The sequence below is a fragment of the Equus caballus genome, chromosome 19 (genome assembly GCF_041296265.1).
Source record: "Equus caballus isolate H_3958 breed thoroughbred chromosome 19, TB-T2T, whole genome shotgun sequence".
Lineage (NCBI taxonomy): Eukaryota > Metazoa > Chordata > Mammalia > Perissodactyla > Equidae > Equus > Equus caballus.
The window spans coordinates 65,247,731-65,262,351 of record NC_091702.1 but is presented as its reverse complement, the minus strand read 5'-3'; the positions used below and the strand labels follow the sequence as shown (position 1 = coordinate 65,262,351).

The 14,621-nt window shown below is 41.2% G+C and overlaps 1 protein-coding gene and 1 long non-coding RNA gene across 15 annotated transcripts in view; one reads left to right on the top strand and one right to left on the bottom strand.

Moving 5' to 3' along the window:
- Positions 1 to 7,173: 7,173 nt before the first annotated feature.
- LOC138919290 (uncharacterized) lies at positions 7,174 to 13,029 on the bottom strand. The gene is made up of 2 exons (XR_011429336.1): positions 12,933 to 13,029; positions 7,174 to 7,542 (listed from the first exon to the last, which is right to left on the bottom strand). It is a non-coding gene; the product is annotated as an uncharacterized lncRNA (long non-coding RNA).
- The window catches only part of TMEM30C (transmembrane protein 30C), a 29,919-nt gene continuing 22,833 nt past the window's right edge, over positions 7,536 to 14,621 (top strand). For 2 of the 14 annotated variants that reach the window (XM_023623920.2, XM_023623917.2), the window contains exons 1-2: positions 9,018 to 9,175; positions 10,752 to 10,950. In XM_023623920.2, the coding sequence (XP_023479688.1) occupies positions 9,174 to 9,175; positions 10,752 to 10,950 (201 nt within the window). In that variant the 5' untranslated portion in view covers positions 9,018 to 9,173. Of the gene's footprint in view, positions 9,176 to 10,731; positions 10,951 to 14,621 lie in introns of all 14 variants that reach the window. The other 12 variants (XM_070243911.1, XM_070243908.1, XM_070243913.1 and 9 more) reach the window with 9 other exon arrangements.

Below are 14,621 nucleotides of genomic sequence, written 5' to 3'. Positions count from 1 at the left end.
CTTTACCCTTATACCCACCCCCAACCCCCTTCTCCTCTGGTAACCACTGATCTGTTCTCTTTGTCTGTCTGTTTATCTTCCACATGAGTGAAATCATACAGTTTTTGTCTTTCTCTATCTGGCATAATTCGCTTAACATAATATACTCAAGGTCCATCCATGTTGTTGCAAATGGCACAATTCTGTCTTTTTTTCTGGCTGAGTAGTATTCCATTGTATATATACACCACATCTTCTTTATCCATTCATCAGCTGATGGGCACTTGGGTTCCTTCCACGTCTTGGCTATTGTGAATAATGCTGCAATGAACATAGGAATGCATAAGTCTCTTTGAATTGTTGATTTCAAGTTCTTTGGATAGATACCTAGCAGTGGGACAGCTGGGTCGTGTGGTATTTCTATTTTTAATTTTTTCAGAAATCTCCATACTGTTTTCCATAGTGTCTGCACCAGTTTGCATTCCCACCAGCAGTGTATGAGGGTTCCCTTTTCTCAACATCCTCTCCAACATTTGTTATTTTTTGTCTTGGTGATTACAGCCATTCTAATGGGTGTAAGGTGATATCTCATTGTGGTTTTGATTTGCATTTCCCTGATGATTAGTGATGTTGAACATCTTTCCATGTGCCTGTTGGCCATCTGTATATCTTCTTTGGAAAAATACCTGTTCTTATATACTCTGCCCGTTTTTTGATCGGGTTGCTTGTTTTTTCATTGTTGAGTTGTGTGAGTTCTTATATATTTTGGAGACTAACCTCTTGTCAGATATATGATTTGCAAATATTTTCTCCTATTTGATGGGTTGTCTTTTTGTTTTGTTCCTGGTTTCCTTTGCCTTGCAGAAGATCTTTAGTCTGATGAAGTCCCATTATTTTTCCTTTTGTTTCCCTTCTCCAAATAGACATGGTATTCAAAAAGATCCTTGTAAGACTGACGTCAGAGTGTGTTGCCTATATTTTCTTCTAGGAGTCTCATGGTTTCAGGTCTTACCTTCAAGTCTTTGATCAATTTTGAGTTAATTTTTGTGTACAGCAAAAAATAATGATCTACTTTCATTCATTTGTGTGTGGCCATCCAGTTTTCCCAGCCCTGTTTGTCGAAGGGACTTTCCTTTCTCCATTGTATATTCTTAGCTCCTTTGTCGAAGATTGCTTGTCCATAGATGTGTGGTTTTATTTCTGGGCTTTCACTTCTCTTCCATTGATCTGTATGCCTGTTTTTGTGGCAGTACCTTTCTGTTTTGATTACTATAGCTTTGTAGTATATTTTGAAGTCAGGGATTGTGATGCCTCCAGCTTTGTTCTTTTTTTCTCGGGATTACTTTAGCTATCCAGGGGTCTTTTGTTGCCCCATATGAATTTTAGGATTCTTTGTTCTTTTTCTGTGAAGAATGTCATTAGGATTCTGACTGGGATTGCATTGAATCTGTAGATTTCTTTAGGCAGTATGGACATTTTAACTATGTTTATTCTTCCAATCCATGTGCATGGAATATCTTTCCATTTCTTTATACCATCATCAATTTCTTTCGATAATGTCTTATAGTTTTCATTGCATAGATCTTTCACCTCCATGGTTAAATTTATTCCTAGGTATTTTGTTCTTTTTGTTTCTATTTTAAATGAGATTGTGTTCTTGAATTCTCTTTCAGTTAGTTCATTATTAGAGTATAGAAATGCAACTGATTTATCTAAGTTGATCTTGTGCGCTGCAACTTTGCTGTAGTTGTTGATTATTTCTAATAATTTTCCGATGGATTCTTCAGGGTTTTCTATATAGGAAATCATGTTGTCTGCAAACAGTTTCACTTCTTCAGTGCCAATTTGGGTACCTTTTATTTCTTTTTTTTTTTTAAAGATTGGCGCCTGAGCTAACAACTGTTGCCAGTCTTCTTTTTTTTTTTTCCCTGCTTTTTTCTCCCCAAATCCCCCCAGTACATAGCTGTGTATTTTAGTTGTGGGTCCTTCTAGTTGTGGCATGTGGGACGCTGCCTCAATGTGGCCTACTGAGCGGTGATGTGTCCGCACCCAGTATACAAACCCTGGGCCACTGAAGCGGAGCGCATGAACTTAACCACTCGGCCATGGGGCTGGCCCCAGGATACCTTTTATTTCTTTTTCTTGCCTAGTTGCTCTGGCCAAAACCTCCAGTACTATGTTGAATAGGAGTGGTGAAAGTGGGCACGCTTGTCTTGTTCCTATTCTCAGATGGATGGCTTTCAGTTTTTCCCCATTGAGTATGATGTTGGCTGTGGGTTTATCATATATGGCATTTATTATGTTGAGGTACTTTCGTTCTATACCCATTATGTTCAGAGTTTTTATCATAAATGGATGTTGGATCTTATCAAATGCTTTATCTGCATCTATTGAGATGATCATGTGGTTTTTCCTCATTTTGTTAATGTGGTGTGTCACATTGATTGATTTGCAGCTGTTGAACCATCCCTTTGTCCCTGGTATAAATCCCACTTGATCATGGTATATGATCCTTTTAATATGTTGCTGTATTTGATTTGCCAATATTTTTTTGAGGATTTTGGCATCTATGTTCATCAGCAATACTGGCCTGTAATTTTCCTTCTTTGTGTTGTCCTTGTCTGGCTTTGGAATCAGGGTGATATCGGCCTCATAAAATGTGTTAGGAAGTGTTGCGTCGTCTTCAATTTTTTGGAATAGTTTAAGAAGGATAGTATTAAATCTTCTTTGAATGTTTGGTAGAATTCTCCAGAGAAGCCATCTGGTCCTGGACTCTTATTTTTTGGGAGGTTTTTGATTACTGTTTCAATCTCTTTACTTGTGTTTGGTCTATTCAGATTCTCTATTTCTTCTTGATTCAGTATTGGGAGGTTGTATGAGTCTAAGAATTTATTCCTTTCTTCTAGATTGTCCAAATTGTTGGCATATAGTTTTTCAGAGTATTCTCTTATAATCCTTTGTATTTCTGTGGTATCTATTGTAATTTCTCCTCTTTCAGTTCTGATTTTATTTATTTGAGCCTTCTCTCTTGTTTTCTTAGTGAGTCTGGCTAAGGGTTTGTCAATTGTGTTTATCATCTCCAAAAACCAGCTTAGTTCATTGATCCTTTCTACTGGTTTTTTTGTTTCAATTTTACTTATTTATGCTCTAATTTTTATTACTTTCCTCCTTCTGCTGACTTTGGGCTTTGTTTGTTCCTCTTTTTCTAATTCTGTTAGGTGTAGTTTAAGATTGCTTATTTGAGATTTTTCTTGTTTGTTAAGGGGGGCCTGTATTGCTATGAATTTCCCTGCTAGGACCACTTTTGCTGCATCCCATATAAGTTGGTATTGTGTATTTTCATTTTTATTTGTCCCCAGATATTTTTTTATTTCTCCTTTCATTTCTTCAATGATCTGTTGGTTGTTCAGTAGCATGTTAGTCTCCACATCTCTTTTCCTTTCCCAGTCTTTTTCTTGTAGTTGATTTCTAGTTTCATAACATTATGGTCAGAAAAGATGCTTGATATGATTTCAGTCTTCTTAATTTTATTGAGATTTGCCTTGTTTCCCAACATATGGTCTGTCCTTGAGAATGTTCCATGTGCACTTGGGAAGAATATGTATTCTGCTGGTTTTGGATGGAGTGTTCTATATATATCTATTAAGTCCATCTGGTCCAGTTTTTCATTTAATTCCACTATTCCCTTGTTGATTTTCTGTCTGGATGATCTATCCATTGATGTAAATGGGGCATTAAGGTCCCCTGCTATTATTGTGTTGCTGTTAATATCTCCTTTTAGGTCTGTTAATAGTTGCTTTATGTACTTTGGTGATCCTATGTTAGGTGCATATGTAAGTGTTATGTCCTCTTGGTGGAGTGTCCCTTTCATCATTACATACTGTGCTTCTTTGTGTCTCATTGGCTTTTTTATCTTGAAGTCTACTTTGTCTGATAGAAGTATGGCAATGCCTGCTTTCGTTTGTTTGCTGTTAGCTTGGAGTATCGTCTTCCATCCCCTCACTCTGAGCCTATGTTTGTCTTTGGAGCTATGCTTCCTGGAGGCAGCATATTGTTGGATCTTGTTTTTTAATCCCTCCAGCCACTCTGTGACTTCTGATTGGAGAATTTGATCCATTTACATTTAGAGTGATTATTGATATATGAGGGCTTAATGCTGCCATTTTATCACTTGTTTTCTGGTTGTTCTGTGTTTCCCTTGTTTCTCATCCCATATATTTTGGACTGACAGTTCAGTTTGGTGGTTCTCTATGATGGTTTTCTCAGTTTTCTGTTTATTTATCATTTTATCTCTGTTCTCATCTTTCATTTAGTGGTTACTGTGAGGTTTGTATAAAAGATCTCATAGATGATGTGAGCTGGCCCGGTGGCACAGCGGTTAAGTTCACACATTCCCCTTCTCAGCGGCCTGGGGTTCGCCAGTTCAGATCCTGGGTGCAGACATGGCACCACTTGGCAAAAGGCATGCTGTGGTAGGCATCCCACGTATAAAGTAGATGAAGATGGGCATGGATGTTAGCTCAGAGCCAGTCTTCCTCAGCAAAAAGAGGAGGATTGGCAGTAGTTAGCTCAGGGCTAATCTTCCTAAAAGAAAAGATCTCGTAGATGAGATAGTCCATTTTCTGATAGCCTCTTATTTTCTTAGTCTAAGCAGGTTTTATCCCTTTCCTCTTCCCCTAGGTTACTGTTGTCACAACTTATTCCATTTTGTGTTGTGAGTTTGTGGTTAAAATGAAGTGATTATAGTTATTTTTTATTTTTTCCTTCCCTTTACGTTTACTGTTGTAATTAAGTGTTTGCTGCCCTTTTCTGATAGAGAGCTGCAATTTTCTGATTTTGTCTGCCTATTTATCTCCTTGCTTAAGACTTTGTAAACCCTTTCTTTTGTTTTTCAAGTATGAGGGCCTTCTTGATCATTTCTTGTAGGGAAGTCTTGTGGCAATGAGCTCCCTCAGCTTTTGTTTGTCTGGGAAAGGATTTATTTATCCATTGTATCTGAAAGATATTTTCACTGGATAGAGTATTCTTAGCTAAAAGTTTTTGACTTTCAGAATTTTGAATATATCAGTCCACTCTCCTAGCCTGTAGAGTTTCTGCTGAGAAATCCACTGAAAGCCTGATAGGGGTTCTTTTGTAGGTTATTTTCTTCTGCCTAGCTGCCCTTAATATTTTTTCTTTGTCATTGACTTTTGCCAGTTTTACTACTATATGCCTTGGAGGATGCCTTTTTATATTGATGTAATTAGGAGTTCTGTTAGCTTCTTTTACTTGTAACTCCCTTCCCCTCCCCAGGTTTGGGAAGTTCTCAGTTGTTATTTCTTTGAACAAGCTCTCTGCTCCTTTCTCCCTCACTTCTCCATCTGAAATGCCTATAATCCTTATGTTGCTTTTCCTAATTGAGTCAGGTATTTCCCTGAGAATTTCTTCATTTCTTTTTTAGTCTTAGTTCTCTTTCTTCCTCTATCTGAAGCATTTCTATATTTCTGTCCTCCACATTGCTAATTCTGTCCTCCATTGTATCAGCTCCATTGTTTAAGGACTCCAGATTTTTCTTTATCTCATTCATTGTGTTTTTTATCTCCAACATTTCTGATTGGCTTTTCTTTATATTTTTCCATCTCTTTTGTGAAGATTTCTCTATATTCTCTAATTTTATTCCTGTCTTCATTGAACTTTCTGAGTTTTCTTGTAACTCATTGAGTTCTTTTATGGTAGCTATTTTGATTTCCCTGTCATTTAGATTGTAAATTTCTGTGCCTTCAGGATTGATTTCTGGGTGCTTGTCATTTTCCTTCTGGTCTGGAGTATTAATATACCTCTTCATACTATTTGATGGAGTGGATTTGCACCTCCACACAGAGATAGTATCTGGTCACAGATTCCACCTGCCACCACTTGGGGGGAGCACAGGAGCTATCTATTCTGAGCCCACCATGATCCCTAGCAGCTGTGCCTGTCCCTTTGGAAGGTGTGCTGACAGAGTCCATCTATGTTTGCCTGCTGGCCACGGCTGCTTTACAAATGCTATACTCTCGCATTCTGGTGGGGGTTCCTTGCCTTGGCCAACTGGCCAAGCTGGTGCACCAGGCGGAGGGAGGAGCCCTTTCTTTTATATGTACAATCTCAGGTTCATTGCTGTCTTGTCTGCCCTCCTGGGCTGCTCGGTGTGGTGAATTCACCCCCATGATTGCTTAGTCTCCTTGGTGTGGAGCTTTCCCACAGGTTGGGAGGCATTCCTGGGGAGAACTGCCCCCTTCCCACCTCCTCTTAGAGCTGTGCACAGTCCCACACCCTGGGTCAGTGCTGTTGGGGGAGAAAGAGGAGATCCTCTTACCTCCCTCCACTTCCTCCCAGAGGGTCCAGCCCCTCCACCTTCAGACATATGGCTCCATGGGTCTCTCATACATCTATTGTTTTGTGTGTATGTCCTCTGTTGGTTTATGTGTGTCTTTTTTGTTGTATCTTAGCAGGAGAGTCTAAGGCAAGAGCTCACTCTGCCATGATGCTGATGTCACTTTTTCTTTAGTTAAATATTGTCTTACCTTCTTTCATTTTCAATGTAATAATCTTTGGATTTTGTTTGCCATGCACAGATGTCATCTTTTTCTTTCACTCATTCTTTCTTGTGGATTTCTCATCAAAGCAGCTGTGCCCCAGGCCACCTTCCTCACATCGTCCATCCTTCTGTCCTGCCTGCCTTCTTGTGCTGTCAGACCCAGCTCCAGGCTCTCTCTCAGCTTTGACACTTTTGAGGAATACTGATCAGGTATTTTGTAGAATGTCCCTCAGTTTGGGTTTCTCCTTTCTCTTTTCATGATTTGATTGAGGTTCTGCGTTTTTTTGCCAGAATACCACAGAAGTGATGTCTTTCTCGATATTTCATATCAAAGGGCGTAATGTTGATGTGTCTTATTACTGGTGATGTCAACCTTGACCACCTGCATAAGGTGGCATCTGCTGATTTTCTCCACTGAAAAGTTACTATTTTTCCCTTTGTAAGTAGTATCTATTTGGGGGGAAATACTTTGAGGCTATGCAAATATCCTAGTTTTCCTCATACTTTGCCCGCTAATTTTAGCAACATTGGTAGTTCTTCCCTGCAACAGTTATTACTGTAGTTATTTTTCTATTTCCTTCATTCCTTCAGCTTTTATTAATTGGAATTCTGTAAGAAAGAGCTGTTCCCATTCCCCATTTACTTGTTTGTTCAATTATTTATTTACATCAATATGGACTCATGGATATTTATTTTGTTTTATGGGTGACAGCCCAATACTATTGGTTTTTGTTGCTCCAATTCACTTACTTTTTTACCCATTTATAACTTTCATGGGTTACCCACTCTGTGTCAAGCATTGTGTTTAGGGTTTTCAGTTACACGTTTATGTATGTTTAATCATTGAAATAGTCCTGAAGGAAAAGTGTTATTATTCACCTTTTATAGGTGATGAAACCAAGTCTTAGAGAAGACATACACGAGTTTCAGTGGCAGAACCAGAAGTCAAATCCAGATCTCCCCTGTTTACTTCAGGACACCATGGTGGTCTGTACAGGGACTCCGACCTATACAAGAAAAAAGAGATAATTAAGCAGACACCATTACTGTATATAAAATTCCACATTCAAATATTATCAAATTTTAAATGAGCCCACAGTTTAGCAAATCAAACCCCAGCAAATCACATGCTTCTGCACACCAGCGACTTCACCAACAACTTGCTGTTCAGGCATCTTTGTGGGCTGGAGCCACACAAAGGAACTCAAAGGAAAGAGGAGCAAATTCCATTCTGCAGGATCCTGACTCAAGTCTAACAAGTGAGGAAGAAGAGGGAAAAGCCACTACAGAATGAAAATTCACTCAAGCTATAGCTAAACTTAGCTCAATTATTTTCATCCCTTTAATCCTAACATGTGACATGTTCTTGGCCAATGGTAAAAGAAAAAATGAATCCCATGCCTTCCCAGTACAGGCATTTAACTTCTTGTCAATTGATGTATCTTAGGTTCATCTGGAACAAAACATCAAGCATGATTGTATAAGACGACAGATCTGCAAATTGAGCCAGGCGGTCTATGCTATCAGAACTCAAACCAATCCACCAAGACACTATTGACTTGCCGAAACCAAAAAATGAGACCATTGTGAATATTATGTGTGCATATAAGTATGGGTGTGTGTGAGTGTACCCCACACATTCAACCACTTCCTGATTCTACACTCATGTTTGGTACATTTACATCCCAGCAGTTAATGGGGAAAGGCAGTGAAATACGAGGCAACCCCTATGTACGTAATATTTGGTAATGCCTAAGGAGGCTGTCCACACAGCAATTAAAGAGAAATGAAAGCAAGGACTTAAAAAATCACTTTCTGAAGTTTCTAATGATAACACAATACAACAGCCACTAACAAGTTGTCATATCCATATCAATGCAGAACAGAGGTTCTCAACCCAAAGCTGTTTTGACCCCAAAGGGCCATTTGCCACATCTGGAGAGATGTTTGGTTGTCACAACTAGGGGGCTACTACAGGCATCTAGTGGGAGGTTGTGACTGGCATGAGTGGGTAGAGGCCAGGGGTACTGTTAAACGTTCTACAGTCCCCCAGGACAGCCCCCACAACAAAGAAATATCTGGTCCAAAATGCCAATAGTGCTGAGGTTGAGGAACCCAATTATAGAAATTTGAAAAGAACAAATGAAGTATATTTGTAGACTTGAAGTAGATTTATTTAGAAGAGAGCAATACGTGAATGTTAAAGTACCTGTAAAATGTGTATCTGGCTATCGCTCAAGAATGTTGCCCCAGAAATGTTTCACTTATGACCTGTGATGTGTATGTCAACTTGGCTGAGCCACTGGATGCCCAGATAGTTGGTCAAATATTATTCTGGGTGTTTCTGTGAGAGTGTTTTGGGGTGAGATTAACATTTAAATCAGAGGACTTGAGCAAATCAGATTGCTGTTCACAATGTGGCTAGGCCTTATCTTGTCAGTTGAAAGCCTGAATAAAACCAAAGGCTGACCCTCCCCCAAGCAAGAGAGAATTCCACCTTCCAACGGAAACTCCTTCTGCCTGGTGGCCTTCAAACTGAGTCAGCAGCTCTTACTGCTCTACAGCAGCTTTGGGCCTTCAGACTCACGCTGGGACGTCAGCTTTTCAGATTTCGGACTTGCCAGCCTCCTCTATAATCATGTGAGCCAATTTCTCATGATAGATCTCTATATCTGAGATAGACAGAAATAGATCTCTAGATTGATCGACAGATATATCTCTTATGGGTTCTGTTTCTCTGGAGAACCCTGACTAATATTTTCCGGTGAAGCTCCCGTTAGTTTGGAATTTGGGTTAGTTGATTTTGTTGTTTTATTAAAAGCCTAAGAAATCCTGATTTGTTACTGTAATGACTCTGCGAGGTGTTGCCTGTGTAGTATAATCCCACCCAATGTTGGAACAAGGACGTAGATTGCAAACACACCTGATATTTTGTAGGCCAACTCTGCACATATAATCTAATCTCATAGGCTCTTACTGTCTTTTAAGCCCAAGCATTTGACCATGTTTATTTAGTAAAATAAATAATAGATGTGAACTGGAAGTGTTCACTGCAGTCTCCTTACACAAGGCTATAACAGCCATACTTGTCACCACCTCCAAGCCAGATTTCAATGGCATGCTGAAAAATTCCCATTGGTATTGTGCTTTTTTTCCAATTTTGCAAGTGGGAAGCTTTCACTCTGAATTGGAAACCTCCTAGTGTAAGTAATTGCGTTTATTTTGTATTCCTTTAAACTAGGTAGATTTGCCAAAGTCATTGCCTTCTTTAATATAAAAATAATCCAACATGGCTTCTCTGCCTAATGTTAAGAAAAAGGGGAGAGATTAGAAATTCACATGCTGCCTAATTTTTTTAAATCCCTAGTTCTACATCTTTAAATGCATCTTAAAGAAGAAGAAGTAATTATTAACCGCTGAGTGAAAATGATGTTACTGGACTTCTAATAAGTGAAAAAAAATAAACCCAATAATACTGTATTGCAGTATTTAGCATTTAATTGATTGCCTTCCTCCTTTCTCTTGCCTCATTTGGGCTACTCCAAAGCATGGGCTTGGGAAAAAATTAGGAACAAATGTTTTTAGTCTGCATTTTCTACTAGAGTCTGTCTTGTGGATGAAAAAATTGGAAGCTACTGAGATTAGATATCTGTGTTCTGCAGTCCCTGCCTGCTTCTCCCTTCCTCCTGATCACAAATAGCGAAGTTAGCTATAATCTGAGCATTTTTCCACCTTAGTTTATATTCATATTAGAAGACAGCTCCATTTGGAAAAAAGCTGACAGCCCTCACTTTTATTGTCTGTTTTAATCCCCAAGGATTTAGGCAAGTTCTTAAAGATAAATCCAATCTCCCCCTTTCAAGAAGGGCTTGCCTTGTAGTAGTCACCACATCCCACTCCCATAGCCCCTTGGAACTACTTCCCAGTATCGCCAGATGGAGGATTGCACAGACCCTGCTGGGGACGATTCCTGCTGGGCATGGCCTTCAGCGCAAGTTTTTTAAGCCTAAGTAAAATATATCTAGCAATGGCTGATTCGAGAGAGCCATGCTCCTGATGAATATCAGGTCTGGTTAAGGAATAATTCCAGGAAGCAGAAAGACTTTGCAACTACAAAGGAAAGTTCACATAATTCTTAATTTAATATTATCGTTATGTGGTATTACTATGAGTAGTAAAGTTACGTGTCTCAAAAGTCTATCTGAGTCACCTGCAGGCCCCAAATGAAGAGGACGCCCCAGGATTGCCCGTCCAGACTGCCAGAAAACACTGCCGTGAAGCAGCAGCAGCTGCCGGCCTGCCGGCTACAGCTCTCAGCCACCGGAATCCTCTCTGGCTTTTTTGCCACAGGAGTGTTCTGCCTTGGCATGGGTGTCATCCTTATATTGTCTGCCAAGAGCAGCATGGAAATAGAGGTTTGTCCCATCTTACATTTTCTAAGCAAGTTCTAAGACTTTTCAGCTTTGGGACTCTAAGTGAGTGGTCAGTCTGAGAACACAGTCCCTCAACAGGGAGCTAGAGACTGGGACCCCCCTTCTTCAGCTGGCAGATGCAGATGGTGGCAGAGCCTTCATGTGGGGGCTTTATTCATCCCTCCTCCTTGAGGACAGCCACTCACACTGGTCAGCTCAGCCACATTTGTTTACAGGGGCCTGGCAGAGTCAGAAGCTTTTTATGTTGGCAGAGGACTGAGCAAGCAATTGACAGAGGTAGGAAAAGGAGAGGCAGGAGCAAATGACTGCCAGATGCCCACGAGTCATAGTGATAAAAAGAGCGAAGAGGGGCCGGCCCAGTGGCATAGCAGTTAAGTTTGCACACTCTGCTTCAGTAGCCCAGGGTTCGCCAGTTCAGATCCCAGGTGCGGACTGACCAACCCACAGCTGATCAAGCCATGCTGTGGCAGGGATCCCACATATGAAGTAGAGGAAGCTGGGCACAGATATTAGCTCAGGGCCGGTCTTCCTCAGGAAAAAAAGAGAGGATTGACAGCAGATATTAGCTCAGGGCTAACCTTCCTCAAAAAAAAAAAAAAAAGAGCAAAGAGCCAAAGATATAGGGCTTTAATTTTGCCCCACTTTCCATCATTGTGCCTTTCCCTTTGCAAGTGAACTCCCTCTGAGATCATTACTTTAACCTGAGAAAGGCAAGAACCCAAATCTTTATGGCCTTTTGACATGTAGCAAAATAAACCAAGTTCTACTTGGAGTGAGAAAAGCTGAAGCTAAGGGCACCCTCATCACAAGCCTTTTGCCAGTTTGATTAACAAGCTGTTGGAGGATGAGAATCCCAGAAGCTGGGCTGGGGAGGGGAGACAAGAGCTGGTCTATGGCTAGACTGGCCATGCCCTTGTTCAGTCTAATGAATTAAGTAAATGTTTCATTCAAATCTGCTCAGAGCCGGTTAATGGACGTCCCAGACTGTGCAACCTCCACTCTGAAGGCAGCCATGGAAAGCTGATCTGTTTCCTCTCCCCACATGGCTAGTGGCAAAATTACGATGAAGGCCAAGTCAGCCAACGTTGATTTCACATTCATGAGTGTCTGAGGGGCTAAGAGTTCTGTTGGGTATGCAGATGAGTAAGATAAGGAAGCGCTGATTCCTGCCCTCAGTGAACAAATGATAGAGTAGGTAAGACAGTGCGTGGTAAGAACAGAGGGCTCCCCCGTGACTGCCCTGTTGACCATGTCCACAACCCCTTCCCTGCACACTGCCCTATAATAATAGGCATGTAGCTATCGAAAGAATGGATTGGGGCAAAGTGAGGACTTCAAAGAGGAGAATGTCATTTCAGGTCCCACTCGTTTTACCAATGCATGCTGCTCTGTTGCCTTCCACTTATATTTCCTGGTCCCCCTTCCAGCTCTCAGCAGCTTATCTCCTCAAGAATTGTGCCTCTAAGTCCTTTTGAGTCCTTGAGAATGATATGTAAACTACCAGGCCCCACCAGGTGGCAGAGGCACGATGCCAGGAGGAAATGAAACTTGCCTTGTTGAAGAGGATAGCAAAGTAATTGGCTTACAAGGCTGATAATCATTTCCACAAACAGCTCATCCTATTTACTTTTCTATTTCCTTCTCCACCAACCCCATGTCCTCCCTGCTTCCTGCCTCTGGTCACCCACCCCCACCCACCATGGAGTGCAGCCTCCATGAAGAGGCAGCCATTGCCGAAGGATGTCACCTCATGCAGGGGAGGGACTTCATTCCGTGGATGGCTAAAGCCACTCTGCAAACGACTTTGAACAGAATGCTTTTATCATGATGTTATGGGGATTTTCCAATTGACTTTTTTTAGTCACTTCAGGTAGGACTGTTTCTAGCACTTTGCTTTTGTCCAAGAAAAACAGAAACCACCCAGAGAGCATGATCCTCTTTTGTACATGGAAGTGCTTCATTACCTTGGGTGATGAGATGAAGTGGTACTCCAGGCCAACATGACCAAGCACAGACCTGGGAGAAGCGTTCTGAGCAGGCTTTCCTCTTCTCACTGAGCCCTGGGGACACAACAAGGAGGTTGTTCACTTTCAGCAAGAATGATGATTCCTGCCCCTCCAAAATTCTATGAGGAGCAGACTATGGTCTTTGCTCTCATTTTAAAGCTATAGGTTTATGGGGGCCAGCCCTGTGGCCGAGTGGTTAAAGTTCCGTGCACTCCACTTCTGTGGCCCAGGATTCGTAGGTTTGGATCCCAGGCACAGACCTCCTCCACTCACCAACCATGCTATGTTGGTGTCCTACATACAAAATAGAGGAAGATTGGCACAGATGTTAGCTCAGGGTGAATCTTCCTCAGCAAAAAAAAAAAAAAAAAACTATAGGTTTACAAGGCCACTAGAGCAGCAAATTGAGGCTGCTGTGATGAGGTAGACAACAGATCAGAAATATGTTTTCCTCATAAAATTTTTAGAGCTAGAAAGCACCCAGATATCTATTCAAAAATCATTTGATCATAAAACACATATGAAACACATTTTTGCTGATTCTGCATTGATAGAGCACCCAGAATCCACGGAGTAGAATGTACACTACTATAGTGACCTCACGGATCAATTAATTGCTAGGCAAAATGGTGCGGGTGAACAAAATGGAGGCCCTGGAGGTTAAGTCAGTCAAAGTCGGAGATCGGCTGAAGCAGAACTCCAGGCCCCTCAGTCACAGTTCAGTGTGCTAGTTCTCAGCTACCATACAGCCCTACTCTTCAACACTTTCTAAAAATTAAAATGCAGTTTCACAAACAGAAAAGGCGTCAATATGTTCAAAAATAATAGTTGAAGCCTCGCTGCATTTTTAAAGAATGATTTAAGTAAATATAAGCATCTGAGTACAATTCAGTAGCCTTTTGGCTAATCTTTAATTTCGCACTAACACTTTACCTATTTGACTGCAAAACCATTTGCAAGGACTCACAATTCCTTCCGTTTTTCTTGTCAGTCTCCTCTGCCAAGGACCCCTCACCCCGCTGGCAGTGTACCCGGAGAGAGCTGCTGCCTTGCTTCCCTGCTCCTCCCGCATCCCCGAAATCTCTGAGGAACGGGAAGGGAGAAGGAGAAGCAGCCCGCGGCAGGCCGCTCCTCACCGCACCTGCTCGGCCCCTGTGACGAGCGTCTCCCAGGGCACGAGGGCACCGCCGCCTCTGCCCTCTCCCTCAACTCCCTTTCTTCCTCCAGTTGCGCCTTCACTTGGCTGAGTCCTTCAGCCACAACTTACAGGGTTTGCCCATCTGAGACACACTACCCTTTTGTATGGAGTCCACTATACCATTTTTCACAGAATTTAACTTTTGAAAAACAGAATGTAGCTACATTTTAAAATCAGAATTAGTCCACATGCATCAGTAACCCTACATTTTAGAAACACTTCTTTTTCTATGTTTGGTCATTTTTAATAACGTCCTCTAGATGCCATGCAGAAGAATTCATTAGTATAAATATTTTCCATGGAATAAAGTGGAAAAACAGTGAAGTGACTTCCCCACAAAGCTAATTAGACTCAGGCCATAAGCCCAGTTCTCACGAGTCATTGACTGATACTTTTCTAGAAACACCTCTTCGTGGCTGCGGCATGAGGCCTCATCACAACAGCTTACC